The sequence below is a fragment of the Helianthus annuus genome, chromosome 8, assembly GCF_002127325.2.
Source record: "Helianthus annuus cultivar XRQ/B chromosome 8, HanXRQr2.0-SUNRISE, whole genome shotgun sequence".
NCBI lineage: Eukaryota > Viridiplantae > Streptophyta > Magnoliopsida > Asterales > Asteraceae > Helianthus > Helianthus annuus.
Genome location: NC_035440.2, coordinates 77,328,757 through 77,343,843, shown reverse-complemented (window position 1 = coordinate 77,343,843; position 15,087 = coordinate 77,328,757). Strand labels below are relative to the sequence as shown.

The window sequence follows — 15,087 nt, the reverse complement described above, 5'->3', positions numbered from 1 at the left end:
CCCCCTGACTAGGAGGAGTGACCAAGGACGGTTCTGCCGTCAACACTGCTTGCTGCGCGATGAGCGATTGGTATGCTGCATTGATAGTGGCGATGTTCTTGGCATACCACGAGGCTGGGGTTTCGCCCTCTGGTAAGCCAAGTAATGCAGATACATTTTGAGGTGGCACCGGGTTGGACGGTCCTTCGCCGTTGTTACCTGGGGTAGCCATTTGTGTGATACGGGTAACGCTCCCGCGCTGACCCCCCGTGTTGGTGATCTCAACTTCACCTATCTCTTCGATTTGGGCTTGGAGGTTTTGGACTCCTTCACCCAAGGCCGTGTTGGAGTTGGCTCCGAAGCCGAACTCTGGAAAGATTCCTTGACCAGTCATAGTCGAAGGATGAAAAGATGTCAAAGGCTCAAATAAAGAAGATGAGGGTGGTTATAGAAAAAATCGGTGGGCGCCAATGAAGAAACAGAGATCTAATTAAGGTATTAATTAGGTGGGTTTATGTTCCTTTCATAGAGGTTAATCTTCTTTTAGGTATTTGAGCTCCGACTGGTTACTCAACCTGCAAAACAGAACACCGTTACTCGTTAAGAGGGGAATGTGGGGGTTTCCCTCTTAACCGGGCTCCGGCGTGAGAATAAGCGATTGCTTTGAGAGTAATTAAGTAGTAAAGAGTGAGAGCCAAGAGAATAGAATGAATAACCTGAGGGATGAAGTTCTCTATTTATAGCCAGAGTGGTGTAAGAGGTTGTGGGCTGATGGGCCTTGGGCCAGAAACGGACAACGAATATGCTCTTTGCCTCGCTGGCCTCGACTGCTTAGTGGCTCCTAGATGCTCGTCGGTGCTGGCGCACCTTGATTGGAGCCACGTGTCATTGTTGTCGGCCTTGTTGTCCCTTCTGTCATCAGCAGACAAGTGGAGATCGTGGGACAGTTGTCCCCGTCTCTTGATTGGTGCCACGTAGGCGTCCTTGTGTACTTATCGTCAGAAGATCGTGGCGCACGATTGAACAGAGCCTGCTGGACGTTCATTGGCTCTTTTTCCTGCCACTCGTACCCTGTGTACCTCTGTAGGTAACAGCGCGTCTTCTTATGGAGATGATTTTGCTTGGTGGCGACTAACCCGCGCGGGGTTAGTGTGTTCACTTATACCATTGTTTTCATGCTAAGTGTTGCTATCTGACTTCATTATGTGCTCTTCCTCGCGCGGGGCTAAGTCATAATGTGACGTAAGCTGCGCGAGGCTGTTATTATCAAGTTGTTATGCTAAGGAGTATGGTCTCACGTGCAACCTGTTATGAGGTTTGCGCGACTTTTTGGGACCATACCCCTTCAACACCGAAGAATAAATTTATTTTTTAGGTGTAATTTTTTTTTAATATAACTTTTTTTTTTAATTTTAATGTAGTGTTTTTTATTTAATGTAATGTTTTTTTATTTTATAAAACTTATAAATTATTTAAAAAAATGAAAATTAAATTAATTGAGTAATGATTACACAGGAGCTTTATGACTACGGCCTCAAATTGCATAACGCCCCATAAAGCCCCTTGCTGACATGGCGTGCCACATGTCGCATAACGCCCCTTTGAGGGCTTTATGACTACACATGGCCTTATAGTTGATAGATTATTATAATATATTAAATAATAAAATAATAAAAAACTATATATAATTATAAAAATAAAGTTATTATTTATCACAATATATATAATATAATGCGTCCAATTTCAGGCATATAACCACTCACAAAATATATTGATATTATTTTTTCAACTTTAATTTAATACTTTTGACACATTTTTTTTTTTTTTAATTCAGGCCAAACTTATGACCTGTAAAGTAACTTTAACCTAACATGAAATTGATAGGAACACGAAAACTAAATTAAAGTGGATAGAAAACAAGTTTATACGGGAATACGCATGAAAAATTGTTGGCTCATGTTTGGTCTATTCATATTATCATCTTTAAAAAAGTTAAAATAAAACGATAAATAGTAAAAGGTTCATACATATGTGTGTATTTATCGTGAGAGGATATGATTCATTGATCAAAGGAAATAAGTGGTCTAAGATGAGGCTATTGCATTTCGATAACTACACATTATTATTAAATACCATGCGTAGTTGTTAGCCCAATAATGCTCACATCCTGAGGCGTTTTTTGCTATGTGACAGTCCAGTCAACATGGGGTATTATTGAGCGTTATTGCAAAAGTGCCGTAGTGGAAATAATGCCCAATAACGCATATCCAATCATTACACAATTATTTATTTTTTTTTAAATTTAAAATTTAAAATACTTCATTAATTTAAAAAAAAATTACACTACTAGAAATAAAAAATCAGAATTAAGAAAAAACTGAAAATAAAAAAAAAAGTTAAAAAAAAGATGATGATGAGAAAACAGAAAGTATTCGTGTATATATTTTACAGAAACGTGAAATAAAAGTAGGTGATAAAGTAGCTGGAAGACATGGAAATAAGGGTATCATTTCAAAAATTTTACCTAGACAAGATATGCCTTATTTGCAAGATGGAAGACCTGTTGATATGGTCTTCAATCCATTAGGAGTACCTTCGCGAATGAATGTAGGACAAATATTTGAATCTTCGCTCGGGTTAGCGGGGGATTTGCTAGACAGACATTATCGAATAGCGCCTTTTGATGAGAGATATGAACAAGAAGCTTCGAGAAAACTGGTGTTTTCTGAGTTATATGAAGCCAGTAAGCAAACAGCGAATCCATGGATATTTGAACCCGAGTCTCCAGGAAGTCGCTCCATCCCCTCAGGGGCAGAGAACCCGTCGCTGTCTCGGCTGTGCTACCGGAGGCTCTGGGGAAGTTGGAATAGGAGAGCACTCATCTTGGGGTGGGCTTACTACTTAGATGCTTTCAGCAGTTATCCGCTCCGCACTTGGCTACCCAGCGTTTACCGTGGGCACGATAACTGGTACACCAGAGGTGCGTCCTTCCCGGTCCTCTCTTACTAGGGAAAGGTCCTCTCAATGCTCTAACGCCCACACCGGATATGGACCGAACTGTCTCACGACGTTCTGAACCCAGCTCACGTACCGCTTTAATGGGCGAACAGCCCAACCCTTGGAACATACTACAGCCCCAGGTGGCGAAGAGCCGACATCGAGGTGCCAAACATGGTATTTGTGAACCTGTTTCTGGATCTCTACTTTACGGAAACAATATTATTTCCGGTGCCATTATTCCTACTTCTGCAGCTATCGGTTTGCACTTTTACCCAATATGGGAAGCAGCATCCGTTGATGAATGGTTATACAATGGTGGTCCTTATGAACTAATTGTTCTACACTTCTTACTTGGTGTAGCTTGTTACATGGGTCGTGAGTGGGAGCTTAGTATCCGTCTGGGTATGCGACCTTGGATTGCTGTTGCATATTCAGCTCCTGTTGCAGCTGCGACTGCTGTTTTCTTGATCTACCCAATTGGTCAAGGAAGCTTTTCTGATGGTATGCCTCTAGGAATTTCTGGTACTTTCAACTTCATGATTGTATTCCAGGCTGAGCACAACATTCTTATGCACCCATTTCACATGCTAGGCGTAGCTGGTGTATTCGGCGGCTCCCTATTTAGTGCTATGCATGGTTCCTTGGTAACCTCTAGTTTGATCAGGGAAACCACAGAAAATGAATCTGCTAATGAAGGTTACAGATTCGGTCATTTTTCTCGAATTTTTTGGCGATGCATTTGCGCAAGGATCTGGAGGTGGTCGATCGGTTTGGACAAAAACTCAATGTCCTTTTCCATTTGTCTCGCCGCTTGCATCTCGTTAAACTTTTTTTTTTTGGCGACACGTTCTTTCATAGTCTCCAAACGTTGGTGGCCGAGGTCTCGAATGTCTTGGAGACGACGGTTCATCTCCTCGAAATCTTCCTTCAACTCGAGATCAGAAGACGACTCCACTGGTTTTTTCCTGGTTCACTTATCTTTTCTTCTACCGGGCGGTCGGGCCAACTCTTCTTCAACTTGCTCGTCAACGTCCACAACAACATTTAGATCGACATTGCGGGCATCAGAAGTTGGTGTGTCAGGGTCAACGGAGGATGACGTTTTTGACCGTTTAGCTCGACGTCTACTACTCGACGTCATGGTCACTACGCCCGCCCACTTTGGACTTTTTCGTAGTAGTTCCCAACACTTATAGTACGGGAAAACGCCTTTCGTTTTCTCGTACTCTTCCATAGTCCTCGTTAAAACCCCGACGTCACTTTCTCCGCTTGGCCGATTATCGTAGTTACGTTGATAAACTTCTTGGAAGTAGTGACACTTGTTGTTAATGTCGGTCCATTTGCTAGAAATGGAATCCTTGTCACGATGTTCACCCTTACCCCACAAGCTATAAAAGAGTGCACGAATCCTATTCCAAAATTCGGGACCCGTTTGAAAGTTTGCTGCAAATAGAGAAAAAAAAGTTGTACGTTAAAAATAAAATAAAATCGACGTGTAGGAAAAAAAAGAAAAAAAAAAATAAAACTTACCAATATCGTGGTCGTTCGAAACATCCACCCACGCCCGAATCAACGTGAATTCCTCGTCCTTCGTCCAAATAACGTAAGTATGCTTACGACGAGGTTCGTTCGATTCCTTCTTTTTATGCGACCTTTTGCCGCGTTTCGATGTCTCCGCGGTTCGGGTTGCGTCTCCAGCACGATATCCACATTGGGTTCGAGTTGTTGTTATGATGGTTGAGAGCCGCCGGCTTGGCCAAAGCCGAAAGTGGGTGGCATGAAAGGAGTAGAGCCACTCAAGAAAGCTGCGTACAATAACATGTTCGGGTCCATGTCTTGAAAGTTAAAGGGTTGTTGCGGTTGGGTTGTGTTCGGGTTCCCGGGTCTTGAGGGGACACCAAATGGGGGTCGGAATGAGTTCATATTTTAATAAATTGGAGAAGTAATAGAGAAAAAGTTTGATTGAGTGTGATTTTTTTTTATAAAAAAGTGGAAGTTAGTCTTAAATGGCATTTTAAAAAATAAAAAATAATTAAAGCAAGTTACCGTTGCAACGGTAAACTCATTCCCCAATGTTGCAATTAGGCGTGTTTCAAAAAACGCCAAACACCTTTTTTTCTCGAATCACGACACAAAACGCCGAGGGGGGGCGGCACCCAGGCGTGTTCCGGCGTTTTTGGGCAATTTTTTTGATAAAAAACGCCCGAGTACGGGTGGTTTTAAAGGGCAAAATGAAAACTTTTATGTACTAACATATTTTTTAAAGCACGTAATTAAAAAGAAATAGAGTATAAATTTGAGCATTTTATGTTTATTTTTTTATAGTACATACCCCACAGACACGAGTGTATATATTAATCAATTGTGTTTATAACGGTAGAATTTACTAGGTTCGGTGGTTGTTGTTCTGTTGTGTTTATAAGTGTGAATATACAATACGTAGTATATATTATTATACTTAAGTTGGGTAATTATAAAGACGCAATGCGTAATGATACAATGACTTTGTATCTAAAACAGTGGGGAACCGACTCAAACGAACTTCGATTGGACTCATTCCAGCGGCGTTGGAACCGGCTCCTCGAACCCTAACTAGGATCTTTTAACCCTAAACCCTAAATCATAACCCCTAAACCCTAAATATATTAGGGTTTAGCTTCAGGGTTTAGCTTTAGCGTTTAGGGTTTAGCTTTAGGTTTTAGGATTTAGCTTTAGGGTTTAGCTTTAGGTTTAGCCTTTAGGGTTTAGCTTTTAGGGTTTATAGTTTAGATTTTATTGTTTAGCTTAGGTTTTAGCCTTATTTTTTAGCTTTAGGGTTTAGAGTTTAGGAGTTAGGATTTAGGGTTTAGGGTTAAGAGATCTTAGTTAGGGTTCGACGAGCCGGTTCCAACGCCGCTATCGAAGTTCGTTTGAGTCAGTTCCCCGCTGTTCCTCACTTTTTTAGTGTTTCCCAATGAACATTCCCATATATATATATATATATATATATATATATATATATATATATATATATATATATATATATATATATATATATATATATCACAAGTCAAGAAGAAAAATGTGAATCTCAAGCATCCAATTTCCCAAAAGATGCGTGTAAAAAGCACATGGAAAAGAATTAAAAAAGCACTTGTTTAAGTGCATTCATGCCTTCCCACCCCTCTCTACATTCCCACAAGAACCATGTTCACAACTACAAAAACCAGACCAACTTTCCTCAAAAAGACATCACCACCACAACCCACCACCACCGTCATGGCCCCTACCACCAGCAAAACCAAGAGGCCCATTTTCCCTATCCAATCCAGCTTACTCACCACCCTCTTGTGCATCATCCTCTTCACCATCCCAGCCCTCCTCCTCCTCCACACCCCTCCTGCCTCCATATGCAACCCTTTCTCCACCACCACCCCTTCTTCTTTCTCAGGCGACCTCCGCTCAGCCGAGTTCTCATGGAACCGTCTGAGCTTCTCCTCTAGCATCCCTCCACCAGTTGTCCTCAAAATAGCAGTTTTCACTAGAAAATGGCCACTCGGGACAACGCCTGGAGGGATGGAGCGCCACGCGTACACTTTGTACACAGACTTAGCTACGCGTGGCCACCAGATCCACATCTTCACTTCACCACCGTTCGAAGATGTCAGTCTCATAACTGCGAACACCACCAATGCCCCCATTGTGCATTTTCTTGAGGATGCTGAGCCCGGGCAATGGCGGTACAACAAGGCGTGGGAACAATACGAAGAAGAGAACGGAAAACGCCCATTCGACGTTATCCACACCGAGAGTGTGGCTCTACCGCATCATAAAGCTAGAGATGTCCCAAACCTTGCGGTCTCATGGCATGGAATCGCACTAGAGAGCGTTTCATCAAGCATTTATCAAGATTTGTTAAGGAGGCCCGTTGAGCCAATGTCGCAATCGTTTAACAAGAGTTTACAAGTCATGATCCCAAAAGTGTTGAACGAAATTCGTTTCTTTAGAAACTACCAACATCATATAGCGATAAGCGATAGTTGCGGAGAAATGCTTAGAGACGTGTACCAAATTCCTAGCAAACGAGTGCACGTGATCGTTAATGGCGTAAACGAGAACGATTTTCGTGAAGATCCCGAATCAGGGAAAAAATTTAGATCTAAAATCGGTGTACCGGAAAATGCAAGTTTAGTCCTAGGGGTGGCTGGGAGACTGGTGAAAGATAAAGGTCACCCTTTGTTATATGAAGCTTTTGCAAATCTAATAAAAAAGTACAAACATGTGTATTTGGTTGTGGCTGGGTCCGGACCATGGCAACAAAGGTACATGGAACTAGGGTCCCAAGTCATAGTCTTGGGCTCCATGAACCCGTCTGAGCTTCGTGGGTTCTATAATGCGATTGATATATTTGTGAATCCGACGCTTAGACCACAAGGGCTTGATTTAACGCTCATGGAAGCAATGATGGCCGGGAAGCCTGTGATGGCATCACGGTTCCCGAGCATTAAAGGGACTATACTTGTTGATGATGAGTATGGTTTTATGTTTTCACCAAATGTTGAGTCCTTGGTGGAGTCCTTGGAATTGGTGGTAGCGGAAGGTCCGAGGAGACTCGCGCAAAGAGGGAAGGCATGTCGGAGATACGCAAGCTCGATGTTTACCGCGCGAAAAATGGCATTAGCATATGAGAGACTCTTTCTTTGTATAAAGGACGAAACGTTTTGTATTTACCCTTAGGCGTTCTTTAGTTTTTTTTATATAATTCCTTAGATCATATGAAACAGTTAATTCACATTTTATATATTGGAGATTTGAATGAATTTGTTATAATTTATAAAAATCATTTTATCTAATTCTCTTTGAATTTAATACATATGATTAATGAAACTATGTTATTATGAAGTACTCAAAAAGTGACTTTTGTATCTTATAATAACTCTTCTATATAAATCGAGTCATACTTTGCAAGGAAGTTCCAACCACGTGATGAGTTTCATCACTCTCAATTGTGTTATATATTAAAAGAAAAATATAAAGAATAATAATAAACCGATAAGAACGTCCGTAGTGGGCGTGATTTTTTAAAAAAAAGCCCCCAAACACGCCTGAAAACGCTCCCCCCTCCCCACGGCGTGATTTTGCAACCCCCCCCCCCCCACCCCTAGCGTATTTTGAATCACGCTAAAATGGCAAATTGTTGGCCAATCACATGCATCTCTCTTTTTCTTGGTCAATCCCCTTTTTTTGGTTAGTTTTTTTATTTAATTCTTTACACCCCTTTTTAACATAATATACACATCCCTACTACACCCATTTTAGAAAAACGCTCAATAATGCTCCTTGCTGACTGGACTGCCACATGGCGAAAAACGCCCAAGGGTTGGGGCATTATTTACCCTTACCACTACGCATGGTCTAAGGGAAGTTCCAACCTGAAGTGTTATCTCTGCTTTAGTAAATATTTCAATTTTAAAAATAAATTAAATGGAATTGGAATCTGAAATCTATTTATACTGAATTTGAAATTAACTAAAACAAGATAAAGTTGGAACAGACAACTCTTTGGCCAAATAGAGGTCCACTCACTTCAACATACATTACCAATTTTGTATGATATAAAATGGCATGCAAACCCCTTAGTGAGATCATATGTTACTAATAAATAATATGTTATAAATTGTATAGAACCAACATATATCATAACAATACTTAATAAAAAAACAACATATAAACAAAATTAGTTAAACACCCTAAGGTTCCGCTAATTACTTTGTCGCCGTGGTCTTGCCCAAATCAGTTCCTTCATGGAGAAAATTTATAAAAATTAACATAAAATAAAACCGGTTGAAAGTCTATATAATGTTTCAAACCTTCTAAATCATTTCATCATACAATAGAGTTAGATTATTGTCAAAATAATGTAACAGTGTAATCAACATTAACTATTTATTAAAAAAATCGAAGTTTTTTGGCATCAAGTGTTTTGGCTAGCAAACCTTAACCGCGCCGTTTTGGCCCATATAAAAGAATGTAGCCGGCCCATATAGATTCTAGAGTATGATATATGCAAAGTACCTACCTGATAAATGTTTAAGCTGAGGGAAGAATATCCAAAGCAACCTCCTTTAGGGTTGGCATCTTTTCTTGTTGATGCACACATACATATCTACTTCCCATTCTTCTTAGTACCTTCCAGGGACCAGGGTAACACCTTCATTCGATTTTGAGTGAATCATATCAGATGATAGATTAAGAACATAATTTGAATGATTACGTAACTTACCTAACCATTATACATGATCTTTGTTGCAAACTAATCATTGTTATTTGATTAAAAAAGGACAAAACATAACGGATAATACGCAACTTGTTTTGACTTTTGACTCAAAGTAGTTTCGACCCGTTACGCAACCCACTAGTTTAGCCATTCATAATAAGCATTTTACTACTAGGATTAGCAACAAACCTGAAAAGGGTTCCCCCATTGCGACCTTTGAAATTATGAATGTAATATACAGTCTCCATCTTGGGAAAGAGCGTCTTTGAAAGTGCAGCTAGTTTTGGATAGAAGAACGATGGGTAATCTAGTTTTAAACTCAAGGACAATCATAGCTTTACCAAATTCAGTTTTTCAAATAGGTAGACAGGTGATGTAACGGGATTAGGGTTAGGGACGAATGGCAGGTAACGACACACCTTTTAACTACAATAACAATCGATTAACCGTAAGAAAGGATACATCCAGATCTGATACGATCAAGTTCACCATTAAATATAATCATTTGCCTAGTTGTGGCTGCCACTGCGTCCCTATAAAGCTCTTCCACAACAAGCATCTCTAGTTTCCAAAGTTAAACTGAATTAAATGACCTAATAGTTTAAGTATGAAATAAAAAGAAAGAGACACTGCATACCGTTGACATTAAAATAAGGGTACCCGACTATGAATAACTCATCTTCTTCCTTAACGCGATCAACCATTTTAACCGCTTCGACGAAACCAAAATCTTGAAAAAACGAGGGTTTTGTTAAATAATCCAACTTGAAAGAAGCACCTCCGAATGCTGATTTTCTTGCAAACTGAACTTCATTAGCCTCTGGGAAAAACTGCAAGTTTTGATGCTAGAAGTTAGAAACTGATGTCCTGATCAGTGAAAATTCTTGATAATATTTAAAAAAAAATGATTTTCCAAAAGTAGAACAGAAGAAACAAGCAATGAGAGAATTTTGTAGTCACATACTATACGGGTTCGTGTAGCCTTTTCTGGTGCTACAAGGAGGTCACAAAATTCACGAATCAATTGCATACTTCCAGTCATTTCAATACCACCTTCCCCATCGCCTAGCATATATATAGATATAGATATAGAGGTCAATTGTGACAATAACATCGAAAGTTGACTCACTAGATGTGAGAAGTGAGAAAAAACCTGGCACGGATCCGAGCCCAGCAGTTGGAAACTCAATCTCCTGTGGTTGAAAGACTCTATAGGAACTATAGATATGTAATTGTGCATCTTGGGTTCATAAATAAGAAAGAGTAATGAATGAACTCACCATCAACTGTATTCCATCCTTCAAAGCTGCCTGACTTGCTTCTTTGGCCTGTTAATTGCAAAGTTTTAGAATACTAGATAGATATTCCAGGTAAACAGAATATAATTACAGCTCTGTGCAGGGGCGAAGTATAGAGGGGGCGCCCGACCCCCCCGAACTTTTCGCTCAGTGGTGTTATATATGTAGTTTTCATACAGAAATTTTTTGGTATATACGTTTTCGACCCGAACCAAAACAACCCCTTTTTAATTGACCCGTTTTGACCCGAACCCGTTTTAACCCGAACCCATTTTGACCCATGACCCGACCCAACCCAACCCGACCCGTTTGCCAGGTCTAAAGGTTATTCAGTCTTCAAAATTTGATATTATCAAGTAGAGGCAATAACTTTTAGTCATGATTTTTAAACAAAAAAGCATTGTCTTCTCTTTGAGTAAAGATTTGGCTTGTGTTCATACACATTACAAATCTGTGTGCTTATAATATCTATCAAAGAACCCTAAACTTACTACTAAAAGACTTTTGTTCAAACACCTAACCTGATCAAGAAGCTCTTCATAATCAGCGGGAAACAACGGAACATCATCGGCAGAAGACACTGACCTAACAGCAAATTCACTCTTCTTCACCACTACTCTTCTTGCACTTCCAAAATTCACCTGCATTCTAAGGTTGAGTTTAATCATCTCCAACAATTTCAAAACATAGAGATTAATGGATTAGAATTTGATTGATTTTGTGCACTCTTTATGAAATTGATTTACCTGTTGATGATGATGATGATGATGATGAAGAACTGGAGTTGCTGGTGGTTGTAAGGTGAATGCGATTGGGAGAGAGGATAACGGCATTTTCAAACCAACCAAAACTGGAGGAGGAGGCTGGGGAGATGCTTTTAAATGGCATTGGGGAATAATAAAATCCCTTTTTAATTTAACTAGTTTTTTACTATCGACGCGTTGCGACGAACGTCTCTTGTCTGTGTTTACATGTGTTTTGAAATCACTACGAGCGCGTTGCGTACGGAAACCGCTGACAAGAATAAAAAGAAAATATAGGAAAAAACATTAAAAGATAACCAAAAGAAAATTAACCAAAAAAGTTGTATGGTAATAATGTTGTTCGTATGAAACCTGTGGTCAGAGATGAGAAAATGATATTGGGTACCGGTACCGAATTTCCCGAACCGAAAGGTCTTAAGTACCAATTCGGTACGACTTTTGGCGTTCCCGGTACTGGTTCGCTATCGTTTTTTTACCTTCATATACTGGTACCGTAACTGCTATTTTCGGTACCAGTACCAATTCGGTATTGGTTGGCACCGAGCTCATCCCTACCCGTGAAACTAAAAAAAGAAATCATTAAAAGTTGAAGAAAATAAAAAAAAATTGCACGATACCATTGTTGTTCGTACGACACCCGTGATCAGGGATGAGCAAATGGTACCGGGTAGCAGTACCGAATTTCCCGAACTAAAAGATTTACAAAATCAATTCGATACCGACTTTTGGTGTTTTCTGTAGTAGGCTGGTGTCGGTTTTTATCTTCATATACCGATAACCGTATTGGTATTTTCGATACCAATACCGGTTGACACAAGCTTATCTAGCTTAAAATATAAAGAAAATAATAAAAATTATTAAAAAAAGCTATATATATTATTCTATTGTTCAAAACACTATTCAAAACATTGTTTTTTTTTAATATATAGGAGAATTAATTAAAAAAATGTGTTCTTTTTTTGTTACACATGTTGCGGGAGACCTGTTTTCTTATACGTAATTTAGGTAAAACAATAGGACGATCGACTTTGATGACATGTATGTTTGTGATTCGATAACTTTGTATTACTATTCATAACTCCTTTTTAAGTAAAATTGTATTGTATAGATACAAATAAGCATATCGTATTGACATCCTCAGAATTTTATAAGACATATTATTATATTTTAATAATTATAAAAAAATATGTTTAAAATTAAAATATGATATAAATGGGTTAAACGGGTCAACCAGCTAACCCGACCAGGTTGACCTAAACTAAAAAAAGAAATCATTAAAAGTTGAAGAAAAAAAAAAGTTGCACGATACCGTTGTTGTTCGTACGACACCCGTAACCAGGGATGAGCAAATGGTACCGGGTAGCAGTACCGAATTTCCCGAACTAAAAGATTTTCAAAATCAATTCGATACCGACTTTTGGTGTTTTCTGTATTAGGCTGGTGTCAGTTTTTTTCCTTCATATACCGATAACCGTATTGGTATTTTCGATACCAATACCGGTTGACACAAGCTTATCTAGCTTAAAATGTAAAGAAGATAATAAAAATTATTAAAAAAAAAAAAGCTATATATATTATTCTATTGTTCAAAACACTATTCAAAACATTGTTTTTTGTAATATATAAGAGAATTAATTAAAAAAATGTGTTCTTTTTTGTTACACATGTTGCGGGAGACCTGTTTTCTTATACGTAATTTAGGTAAAACAATAGGACGATCAACTTTGATGACATGTATGTTTGTGATTCGATAACTTTGTATTACTATTCATAACTCCTTTTTAAGTAAAATTTGTATTGTATAGATACAAATAAGCATATCGTATTGACATCCTAAGAATTTTATAAGACATTATATTATATTTTAACAATTATAAAAAAAATGTTTAAAAATAAAATATGATATAAATGGGTTAAGCGGGTTAACCCGCTAACCCAACCAGGTTGACCTAAACCTGGCCCGTATAGCTAAACGCGTTTGCAGATTCAACCTAAAACTGACCCGAACGTTTAGACGAAACCCGAACCTGTAAATTCATGTTAGGTTCGTATCAGATTTTCGAATCGTGTCAGAAATTCACACCCCTTAGTTATCATAATAATTGCATGTGGCCAACAACTTCTTAACAAAGACATGGACATATATACTCATAATAAACCATTTCATGAAAATTAAATAATTCATTGTAGCAGACTTCTCTTCTAGATTAACATCAACCGTGCTGGAAAAGACTTAGTTAACATCAACCTCGTTAAAAAAAACACTTAATCGTCATTGGTTCAAGGAATTATGCTTAAAAATGATTAATACAAAGTACATAAAAATACAAAGATGTAACAATAAAACTAACTCTCAGCAGCACATAAACAAAAATACTTTCACTATAGTATCTTTTAGATTTAATATCTGCTGTAGAAAGAATTCTCACATATAGCTTAGTGACGAGGTATGACTTGGATCGGCTAACCCAACCCGGTCATCACCTATTATTTTATTGCAAATATTTAATTATACATGTTTATTCTAGAATGTTTCATTCTGCATTGATAAACCACGTAACTAAATCTCCAAACTTTTGGGAAGATCATACAAATCCCTAACTTATCGAAGCTCATCGTAAATTAGAGGAAACCCTAATGGTAAACTATAAATAGAGGTAAACATCAAAGGTACGATTCATTCTGCTCTCCGTTTACTCTCTCTCTCTCTACTCATACTTTCTTAATCCCAAACCGAGACTTATTCTCACGCCGGAGGATGGTTGCAGGAATAACCCCATTCCTGTAACGAGTCCTAACGGTGTTTGGTTTTGCAGTTAGCTGTTCGGATCGCCAAAGAGTTGAATTCCTAGCCGGAGCTTACCTATAAGGTCAGTGTTTCTTCATTGGCGCCTTCCGTGGGACCTTTTGGTAACAATAGCCAAATTAAACGCAATGGCAAGCGATCAGAACATGACAATAACACCAAATCAAGCAATGATAACTAGCAACCCGTTGCTGGTAACGAGTTCCGTAGCCACTACCATACCGGCCTCAACTGCTGTGACCAGGTCTCTTGACCTGGAGTTTGAAGCAGAAGCACCACCACCGGGATTTGCAAGCACCTCTGCTACTTCTTCTAGGATGACAGCAGCAGACCCTCTCTCATTCACCTCCTGGCAGGTGCGATCAGTGGCACAACCACAACAGCCACCAATGTCTCCACCCTAGCATCGACAACAAGTGCACAGACCATACGTCATAGCACTATGCCTGTTATCACATCCGCGAGCCCAAGTATTACTACACAGCAGACGAGCATGACTCAATACTATCAGCCCCCGGCTACATACGCTATGCCGCCTTTATACTCGGCAACACTTAGGGTAGCATTGTCCACGCCGCCACATCAGCCGGTTATCATGCCTACAGGGATCATGAACGCCCCGGTCACGCCTGGGAATCAAGCTTACTTCCCAGGTTACTACTATGCACCCCCTTACGAGTACTTACCTCCGTACAATACTCAAACGTACACTCCACAGATGGCGGCATAGAGTTATGCTCAGCAGTCGCCATATGCGGCCTATATGCCACCTTGGTGGACTTTCCCAACATAACAACCGGCTTACAGTCAATCCCCGCCTACAGCGGAACCGGTTTACGACAGAGGAAACGCGTCAAGACCTCGTTTTTCTCAAAACGGGGGTTACAACTCCACACTCAATATCACCACGGCACAACCCCCTATCACTCAAGAAACCAGCCAGGGCGGGGCAACCCCTCTAGTACAACCCATTAATGTCGAAGA

At 39.4% G+C, this 15,087-nt stretch overlaps 3 protein-coding genes across 4 annotated transcripts; 2 read left to right on the top strand and 1 right to left on the bottom strand.

Annotated features, from left to right (window-relative positions):
* The first annotated feature begins 3,077 nt into the window (after positions 1 to 3,077).
* LOC110870175 (photosystem II protein D1-like) lies at positions 3,078 to 4,095 on the top strand. The gene is made up of 2 exons (XM_035976045.1): positions 3,078 to 3,722; positions 3,838 to 4,095. Exons 1-2 carry the CDS (start codon positions 3,078 to 3,080, stop codon positions 4,093 to 4,095), a joined length of 903 nt encoding a protein of 300 aa, XP_035831938.1.
* Positions 4,096 to 6,054: 1,959 nt separating this feature from the next.
* On the top strand, positions 6,055 to 7,778 carry LOC110873066. The gene has a single exon (XM_022121996.2). It carries the CDS (start codon positions 6,166 to 6,168, stop codon positions 7,693 to 7,695), a length of 1,530 nt encoding a protein of 509 aa, XP_021977688.1. The 5' UTR covers positions 6,055 to 6,165; the 3' UTR covers positions 7,696 to 7,778.
* Positions 7,779 to 8,579: 801 nt separating this feature from the next.
* Positions 8,580 to 11,416, bottom strand: LOC110873065 (protein LOW PSII ACCUMULATION 3, chloroplastic). Of its 2 annotated transcripts, none has more exons than XM_022121995.2 (10): positions 11,280 to 11,416; positions 11,055 to 11,174; positions 10,516 to 10,563; positions 10,389 to 10,428; positions 10,200 to 10,300; positions 9,873 to 10,065; positions 9,698 to 9,796; positions 9,425 to 9,542; positions 9,038 to 9,169; positions 8,580 to 8,758 (listed from the first exon to the last, which is right to left on the bottom strand). In XM_022121995.2, exons 1-9 carry the CDS (start codon positions 11,364 to 11,366, stop codon positions 9,049 to 9,051), a joined length of 927 nt encoding a protein of 308 aa, XP_021977687.1. In that variant the 5' UTR covers positions 11,367 to 11,416; the 3' UTR covers positions 8,580 to 8,758; positions 9,038 to 9,048. The 2 variants fall into 2 exon arrangements, with proteins under 2 accessions (XP_021977687.1, XP_035832574.1); XM_035976681.1 differs by having other exon boundaries at positions 11,055 to 11,181; positions 11,280 to 11,395.
* Positions 11,417 to 15,087: the final 3,671 nt, after the last annotated feature.